Source organism: Monopterus albus, unplaced genomic scaffold (genome assembly GCF_001952655.1).
Source record: "Monopterus albus unplaced genomic scaffold, M_albus_1.0 scaffold23.1, whole genome shotgun sequence".
Classification (NCBI taxonomy): domain Eukaryota; kingdom Metazoa; phylum Chordata; class Actinopteri; order Synbranchiformes; family Synbranchidae; genus Monopterus; species Monopterus albus.
Genome location: NW_018127903.1, coordinates 1,820,996 through 1,830,959, shown reverse-complemented (window position 1 = coordinate 1,830,959; position 9,964 = coordinate 1,820,996). Strand labels below are relative to the sequence as shown.

At 40.2% G+C, this 9,964-nt stretch overlaps 1 protein-coding gene across 6 annotated transcripts in view; it reads right to left on the bottom strand.

Moving 5' to 3' along the window:
- Positions 1–9,964, bottom strand: part of rhobtb4 (Rho related BTB domain containing 4) — a 40,877-nt gene that overhangs the window by 22,884 nt on the left and 8,029 nt on the right. The window contains exon 1 of one of the 6 annotated variants that reach the window (XM_020594427.1): positions 3,226–3,338. The exons of 4 other annotated variants lie outside the window; for them this stretch is intronic. Coding sequence is in view for 1 of the 2 variants with exons in the window: in XM_020594422.1 (XP_020450078.1) it covers positions 2,604–2,632 (29 nt within the window). In the remaining variant the exon portion in view is untranslated. Of the gene's footprint in view, positions 1–2,603; positions 2,962–3,225; positions 3,339–9,964 lie in introns of those variants that run through there. One more of the 6 variants, XM_020594422.1, reaches the window with a different exon arrangement.

Here is a 9,964-nt window from a genome sequence, read left to right as displayed (position 1 = left end):
ACTCCCATTCAATGTCATGGCCCCTCTGACCCTGTTATTTGCAGTCATCTATCTTTTCTATCCAGCTATGACCTTACACTTTTCTGGATGGCAGTCAAGGAGCAGAATTAAGCAGACAGTCCTCCCACACCCAGTTTGCTTCCCCCCTCTATCTCCCTCTCTATGTTATGTAACACCTTTAGCGATCCACTGGCAGCAACCACTCATCCCAAACCTGCCACAGTCTCCATCCGCCTCTTTTGTATCCTATTAGGGGCTAGACTTCACCCAAATGTAATGACAAAGACCTGCAACCCAGTAACCATCCACTTCACACATGGACCAACACTGGTGCACTTGCACAAAGCCGTGGGGTTTATGCTATAACAGGCGTGACTGCATAATTAAAGTGTCTATGTGTAACTGTGGAAAGAACCATGTGCATTTGTGTATGCAATCTATTTTTTGTAACTTTTTTGTCAAAAGTCTGCTCTCATGAAAGATGTCGACTCAGTCGTATGTATGTATGCTTTTCAAGTGTGTTTGTGGGAATGAAAGATTATATGTGTGCGTTTGTGTTATGTGGGTCTTTGAGACAGTGACTGCCACAGGCACAGCTCGAACAGACTGGTTATATAAGCTGGTCTGTAGCCTCTGCTTGGCTCCCTGGATAGCTGACAGTAGACCTCAGACTCACACACGCATACACACATACATGCCTGCACCCACTTGCCTCACCCACTGCAGATGGTTATTGCATGGTTCGCGGCAGAGGGTGATATGCACACATCTATCCATCCTAATGAACGGGAGAGTCTTGGGAAGCAGCACATCAGCCTGCTTGAGAAAGCCTTTCTCCTCTTATTTCTGCTGCAATAATGCTTTGTAAACACAAACAAGTTCCTGTTGATGCCCTCCTTTTCTTTATCCCTCCCAATCTTCCTCCTCCTCCTCCTCCTCCATGTCCATATTTTCCACCTACTATTTCTCTCACTCTCTTTTGCTTTGCTTGTTTCTCTCATCTCATTTCTGTTTCACACTATTACACTTATCGGTATCCGATCAAGTACAGAATATTTGTCTTTCCACTGCCTCCCCTGTCTGTCATTCACTCTCCTGCTTTCCCACCCTATTTTCTTTTCAAGATTATTCTGATAAAATAAACAGATGAGCCGTCAATTCCTTTGCCATTAATCATTACGGACCCCCTCTGACTGTTTTAAGAGTACAAGTCCTAATTCAAAAAGCAAAATAATAACTAGGTTCCTTTAGCCTATACAAATTGTTGTGTTCACATACTGCATAATATTTCATATCAGTAAAAAAATCGGTTCAATTGCATTACATACTCTGGTTCATTGTTTGTTTGACAAGATCAATTTGATACTGATATTTCACAATGATGATGTAATTATCTCGACTTTTAGTATATACAATATTTTGACACTGAAAAATTCAATGCATGACACATTTGATAGATGTTTTCATTTTCCATATGAGAATTTGTTTGTTTTAGTGTCACAGCTTTGTTAATGGCAAGGTGGACTGAGTGTCTGAAAGATGATTCCAGGCCATGTCTTTTTGGTAATACGGGATTTAAGCATAATGTAAAACACATTAAAAATTGACTACAGTATAAAACCTTGGTGCTTAACCAGGACAGAACAGCAGAACAACATGGCCATTAATAGACATGCTTTCAGAAGAAAAGTGGGCAAAAGACAAAGATTGCACAGTATGGTAGACATGTGTGCCAAATCACACCCTGTAGATATGATTAATTGCTGTTGACAGGAAATTAAAATATGGCCAAATTAAAAACTCATCATATAGAATATTATTTCTTTGTTGATTTTCAGGTAGAAGTGACAGATTTCTTCTCCACTCAACGAAATACCTGTGGAACAATATCCTATAATGACGTCTTAGACACAGGCTCAGCATTTCAGTGTGCAGGTGTGCTTGCACGGAACAGTGCGTGCAGGTCTATCAAATTGAGATGCTGCACATTATCTGTTGTTACCAGCTTTGATCCACATGCAGCTCCATACTGTGGTACTGGATCGCTGCACTCATCAATGAAGAACACCTCGTGTGCTCACTCTCCCCGCAGCCATTCATAACCACCTGGCTCATTCATTGTTCTTTTTTTTATAAACCGATTCAACAAAGCAGGCAATCTACTGGACTGTCATCAATGACTGGGGAGATAAAAGGTAGGATCCACACTGTATTTACCGCGATTGTAATATGTCTTTCCTTCGTCGATGCTGTAAAAAGCAGATGGACACCCCTGCATCCCAAACGACGCGCTCTAAGTCTTGCGTAATGTGCCAAGCCCATCTGCACTGCACTACCTCACTGAATCGAAATGCTGTAATAACAGCACTACATCCAGCACGTGGGGGCATTAAAAAAAAACAATAATCTTTTGATGGTCTAGGCTATTACAGAGACATAACATTTAAAACCCATTATGTACAATAAGGTTATCATGATATGAACAGAGAAGTGCAGAATCTTTGGAGTTTAGAACATTACAAACGGTGTGCGGATTGTTTTGTGCACAACACGACTTGCATTGGGAGCATGTAACCCAGTATTCCTGCAGGAGAGGTTCCTACCTTCCGACGGTTCCGGAACTGACCCACATGCCACAGTGCTGGTGATTCAGCCAGTCACTCAAACCGGACAAAGACGCACGGGGATGAAACTCTGGTCCCGTTGTTTGTCAAGGAACGCATATAACCGCCGACGTTGCACAGGACCTCTGCCCTGTCACATCCTCCACCTTTTATTTGCCCTCACTACTCCTTAATCCAGCCTCTCACAGAGCTCAACAAGTATCGAATCGCTGCTGCAGACCTAATATAATGCTGTTATGATCATAAACGAGTGCTTTTTAGGAGGAGATCTAAACATATAATGACATAAATATTTTCATGGTCTAAGCCACCCCTTTTCTATTGTTTCCCAAGCTGATTTCTTCAGAAGCCCGCCTCCAAGACTGCGCGTCACGACACGGGTCGCCCAATTCCTGATGCGCTGCATTTACGTGCTGTCAGAAAAAAGTTCCATTTTAATTAGAGCATGACTTCCTTACAATCGATTGCCTAGCTGTGATACTGTATATGTGGGAGTAGGCCTAGGAGCATGTAAGAAATGACGGAAGTAAGCTTGATATAGATCAACATTGGGCCGTCCAAAAAAATTAAAACATCAAATTCCAATAACATCAACCATTACCTTTTACGCTTATATTTCCATTTGTTTTGCTGTGCGGAGTTTTTTTTCTACGATTAAAAACGGACACCAAATATAACAATTACTAGCCGGCAGGTAGAATTTACGACTTCAGGTATGTGAAGTAAGAGCTGGGGAGAAGCGCTTTAGGGTCTCATTAGAGATTAGAACACAAGAGCCAATCGGAGCATACAGAGCTGATTGTTTCCCCGCCCCGACTCCGTTCTATCTCCATCCTGTTAACTCAAAACATCCTGCAGAGCATGCTGCTTTTATAGATGGAGCCCACACAACCAGCAGTGTACTGGTAGCGGACTTTCATCGTCCTATTATTACTCAGAAATGAAAGCGCAAACATGAACCAAGAGCTATAACAACCAGTTATATCTGTAAATTGATCAATAGCCTTCTGATTTTAGCATAATTTCTCCTTTTAACAAACGTTCATACACACATGTCATCCCTTATAAAAACAAATAATAAATGAATGAATAAATGATGTAATGGTGCAGTGATGGGAAATAGGGAGAATTTTTTTTCTATGTTTATTCTGCGTGTTCAAGCATAGCAACTATCTTTTACATAGCAACACTTGTGTACTGCAATAAAAGCCTTTACAGCAGCCAAGAAAAATGCAGACCATGGATCGCTGTGGAAAAATATCCAGCCTTTTGCCCTCATATTATTCCAGGATCTCAATGTCTGGGGATTCGTTTCTGGAAACCTATGTTGTGCCAGAAATGAAAAATGCTGCCAAGAGGCAACATACTAGCAAAGCTATCTTTAATTTTAACCTAAATTACTTTATAAATTTGATGTTATCCAACTGAAGACTTTGCTCAGACACATCTTTAAGACAGGAAACTGCTTTTGAAACAGTGCGCCATTAGTTCATTATAGGCATGTTTGTAGCTCTAAACAAGATGTGAATGTGGATTTTGTGTTTGATTACATTTCATTAGAATTCATTTTGAGCATTTTGGGGTTTAATCATGTGGGGACCCTTTACAGTCTGATCTACCTGCTCTTCTTTCATAGGTCTGGAAAACTGTAGACAGACATCTACTGGTAGAATGTGGAACTGCTCTTTCTTAAACAAAGGAAGTAGGGTATAAACTCTTTCTGCTGCTTTATGACAGTCATAATGAAAAGCAGTCACTCAGGACCACAGCACCTAGAGCTTGCATTTTAGTGATCAGCAGTGGCTGCCAGACTACACACACCAAATACAGGAGGATCATTCTATAGCAAACCACAAATCTATTAGCTGGTTTTTATACTACTCAGTCTACCCCTGCAGATTCACAAAGATGTATGTTGCCATGTATGATCTTGCACAAAACATGAAAAGTAGACATGCAATGCAATGACACAGCACCAATACAACAATTCAGAAAAACAGGATTTCACCTAGTGGAGATGTCTTTATATCAGTTTGTCTTGAAGCCCTGAGAAAAACATTGCCTGCTGACCTGGCTGGCATAGCCAGAATGAAACGGCATAAAAGATGGACTGGAATGCTGCTGGAGAAAGCAGGGTTCAACACTGAGAGGGCTTAGGAATGTGGAGAGGCAGCCTCTTTGTTGGAGAGGTGTACTTGTGAGAGAACTCCCAAACAGCACACTGAGGTGATGTCTGGCCTTTTCAGCTACAGTAGTACAAAAAGAACTGTGTGGCTTTGTTTATGTGCTTTATCGTTCTTTTATTAAGTGTGTGGGAAGTCTACTCCCAAGCTTTTACACTTTGGTGAGATTAAAGTTGGGAGAATGAGCTGAGATCATTTTTGGCATGACTACTTCAACAACAAGTATCCTGCCACTTGGTCAGATACTCAGTTTAGTACATTTATTGCCATCCACAAGGTTTGGTCCTCAGGTTTTTACTGAAAGATTAACATTTAAATTAATTTATTCCAATGATTTTAATAGCTCATTCTATGTCCTCAAAATATTAACTGATACCCATTAATTCTGAATTCTTTCTTATTTACCTTGTTTTTCCCTTTTGATGTACTTTTACCTCTAAAAATATGATCATCGCAGTTTTCATTTCCATTTTATAGTCAACAATCCAAAAAAATGTAAATGTCATTCTTGCAAAATAATTGTGGTGTTTCAGGTGATATAATGAGTTTACTTATGTTAAGAAATGAATATCAGGTATCATTTTGATGACCACAAAGCATTTTGGAATGAAACTCCTCCCCTCATGTCATGCCTTCCTGTCCGATCCTGCACTGACCCCATTCTCACCCCTACAGTTCGCCCAATATCTAACAGGCCCGCACACCCCCTGCTCCAGCACTGTACGAGAACTGGTCGAAAGCTGTCAAAACACCATGCTTCTCACACTCCCCGCATCCAAAGAGAGTTCGCCTCATACACACATGGTCCTGAGCGCTAACACACACACACACATATGAAACACACACTCAATGAAAAATAGTCTACATGCGGCCTTGTACATTGACACAAGTAGGTCAGAGCTGCAGTGGGTCTTCCAAACAGTCCTCCAGCACCATGGAACTGATAACACTATCAAGGATTATATTCTACCTTCAGCCCTGATGCACACACACACATGCACGTGGTTGTTTGCATTACTTATGGGGACTTTACACTGACTTACATTAGTTTTTGAAGACTTTAACCATAAGCACTACTTACTTAAACCTAATTTTAACCTTCAGTCTAAACTTCAGTGACTGACATAAACCTACGTTACATACCCCATTTATGTACAATATGAACTCATTAGCTTGTTTGCTCATCAGGATACATTGGCACACATTCTTGATTTGCAGACAAGAAAAAAAAAACAACAGTGCAGGAATCACAATTTGTTCCTCTGGAAAAAAAATTTAGAGGTCAAAGGTCAAGGGTGAGAATGGAATGAGTGAGGATTAAATGAAGTACGCAGGAAATTGGCACTTCTAAATTCCTAAGTGAAAAACTGATAAATGCATAGAAATACACATATGTCAATGTCAGCCTCTGACACTGGAGTCTCTTTTTGATTTCTAGTCCCAATCTCTCTCTCTCTCTCTCTCTCTCTCTCTCACACACACACACACACACACACACACACACATTGACATGTAGAAGAGGCTGTGTTTCCAGAGCTGCCACCCTGGCATGAAACAGAGTGTGTTTTGTCACAGCCAGCCTATTTGGCAATAGATGATGAGCACATTGGCAGAGTGTGAGTTTATGTGAAAAAAAAGAAACACTTGATAAGCCCTGTGAGAAAGTACAGAAAAAGACAGATAAACAGAAAGTTCAAGAGAGAAGGGCTTCAGATATTGTTTACTTGATAAGTTATCAGTAGCTTGCCTTACAGTAAGTTAGAAAGCTCCATGTGTGTGACCAACTGTTTCTTGACTCATTTTATCCTAATGAAGGCATATCGCTGAATTACTCATGACAGACAAAGAAAAGCACTGTGCTGGAGTAAAAGACCACAGTGCATAAGTTAGAAGGTAAAAAACATGTTCTTCCTAAATGCTTCTTTGGTTTAGAAATGTAAATTCTTATGTTGTATGCCTTGTAAAACAAATCAGTTTTGAAAACTTGTTTTATGTTGGCTTAATTTTCTTGCATGTCAGAAATACTGTGGCAGAACCTATTCAGGTATAACTTTCAGTCAAAAACATCCAAACTGTACTAATACTTAAAAAAAATTAAATGTTATTAATTAACTATAAATTACAAAAGGTTAATTCTATGTTGCACAAGCTGAACAGCATTTTTTAAAAAGAAAATAAAATATGAATCTGGCCTGTGTGTGAGGTGTGCACGCTGTTCAGGTAGAGGTTATACTGAGTCAACCGTGCCATCATCATCATCATCACGGATTCAAAAAACTGAATCCGATAATGATTCTGATTGTATATGTAAGTTACTGTATATTTTTAAAACATCCATCAAATAAAAAAATCATATGGATAAGCAGCTGTCATGGAATTTAAAAAAGCAGAATGAGATATGATTAAGGTTTATGGGGTATTAACAAGGTAAAACATTATATTGACATACATGTTATTAGCTATTATTCTGCCATTGCCACAGTGGATGTGACTTTCTGACAGCAAATCTGATTTACTATAATACTGATGTATGATCAGCTCAGGTTTGTGCTGGTGATGATGGGTTTAGATGTTGGAATATGCAAGGAATGTAAAGTGGCTAGAGGTCCTGGGGCCAAGGCTTGATTGAGGAGGGAATAGCTGAACAGAAGAAAACGATGGAGGGTGGGATGAGTGAAGGAGAAAGCCACTGCTAAGGGCTCCTCTGTGTTCAAGTGCCTGCTGTCTGCCTGAGAATAAACAGATCTCTAATTATTATATTAATGCCAGCGTAAATGTTCCACAGTGCCTGGGATGAGCACTAACTAGCTAGCCCTCTGACTGCCAAACCAAAACAGCCCATTTAGAGTCATGTGCCATCAAGCACAACCAGTCACCGTCACCCAAGGCACATCTGCCAGCATCAGTTCATACCCATGTGAACTTACCCTGGCTTCCCTGTAGGATGGTGTCCTTGGCATTGCCTCAAACACACAGTTAAAGCATGTCTAGGTGCTAAGTAGGAAACACACTGGTGAGAAATTCCAGTGAGTCCTCTGGCTTTTTATTGTTTTCCTGTTTGTAATTTTAAGTCTAAGACACAACAGTGCCTGGGGATACACAAAACAGACCAGGTGTTGAAGGGTTGAGTGGATGCTTGGAATTCTTGAGTGGCGCAAATTGTTTGTGATGAAGACAAAAATTCTCCTGGAATATACTGTTTGATATTGATGTTGCACAGACATGTTTTGCTATACTAACGTTTATGTATGTATGCATAAAAACATACAGGCACTCAAAATCGATTGTAAATGTACATCAGATGAAACATACAGACACATGTGCAGGCAAACAAATACAGGGGCCCCCACTAACGCAAAGCACAATATCAAAATCACACACACACACTCAAAAATACACACTCTTTGCTCGACAAAGACACACAGGTCAGTAGAGGTGCCTCTTAAGCCGTGGCTGTCAAGTGGCAGCCCTAATCTTATTAATGTTCTCTTCAGCTGCAGGTCCAAACTCTTAAAGAGATAGTTCATTTTGATGGAAGACTAGCACTATTTGAATCTAAACATACATTATGTTCTGAACTTTAAGTATATGTTTGTTGGGGCAGGGGTTCTATTTCACCACAGCACATGTGCACTAGGTTTATGGGTTTCACACTATAGTACGTTTCCAACATTAAAAATGAATTAGAAAGCTAAAAAAAATGCATCAACCAATCCACCCAGTGATCCAAGTGGGGACCCATACAGTGCAGCTAATTCTTCAGCAAAGTGAAAGATGACTTTAATTACCTTAGGAAGCAATGGCTGATCCAGTTAGGGGCTTTGTGGATTCACTGGGTGTGCTGGTCTGAGGGAATTATAGGGATGGAAAAGGGCTAGGTGCTTAGGTCAAGGGCTTGGCTGGAAATGACGTCAAGGTTTGTTGTGAGAATCAGGTTGGGGAATAAGACAGAAAGAAATAGCAATGAGGATGGAGATCAAGAAGGAAGTGAATACAGAACTAGGGTGAAGCTTGGGGCAGAATTTAGCTGAAAAAAAAAATGTTACACTAAATTTCACTGCACTATTAACAATCATGACTGTAAGAACATCACTTTGACCATATGAATAAGATAACGTGTCACCAAACAACAAAGATACAAGATACACTGCAAATTTCTTCTCGTTGTGATAGTAGCTGCTAATAATATATACAGTAGCGTCAACTAGGCTAGCAGGGAGCAGAAGCCTTAATTCTTTTTCATTGCAGCTCTACAGCACCACATACCATAAAGAACACTTAAAAGCATTACTGGCCAGCCCACTAATGGAAGATCAGTAGATGGTCAAGAACAATGTACTGTAATTTGAATTCTGCCATCAGATCTTTCAAACAACTTAGTGCATCCAATCTCTTACTAAAAACAGACACCATGCTGATACTTGTGGTAATGTTGGGAATGCCTCTGAGCCTCAGAGAGGTCCTCAGCTACTCACACACTCTTGTGAGAATGTAATATAGTAAAATTTGGACAGGAGCTGAGGACAGGCCACAAACAGGAAAAGGTAAAGGGGTCAAATGGAGCTCTCATTCATGGAAGTACTAAATGGCGGAAAGAGAGATGCCATACGCTTGTTCCATATATTGTCTCATACACTACATGTATTAAACAGGACAGAGACATATCGCTGGGTTTTAGAATTTAATAATATACATTAAACTGAATGAAACTGTGCGAAGGTCTGACTAATATGACAGTAACCAGGAGGAGAGGCAAAGGAAAAATGATGAAGTTGACTGAGATTCATCTGGCCTTAGCACAGGTCAGTATCCCAGAAACAGCCTGATCAAACAGAAAGTGAAGCCAAGCCAAACACTTCTGGACTTCAGTCTGGCACAGAGAAGCAGAACTGCAGGCCTGCCGAGCTCACACTGCGCACAGTCAGTATGTCAACCCAGCAAACTGCAGAGGGTTTTAACCTTTTGGGCTTGTAAGCCATAAAATGAAATATCCCATCATCACAGGGTGTACATGCCAACAGGTTGTGACCAGTTAAACTGCAGAGTGATTTATTTGAATAGCTTTCAGAGGCTTAAAGAGAGAAAGGTATCCAATATTTCATACAAAAAAACATACAAAAACACGAAGATTAGAGGAAGATCTTATAAAAAAAAAAA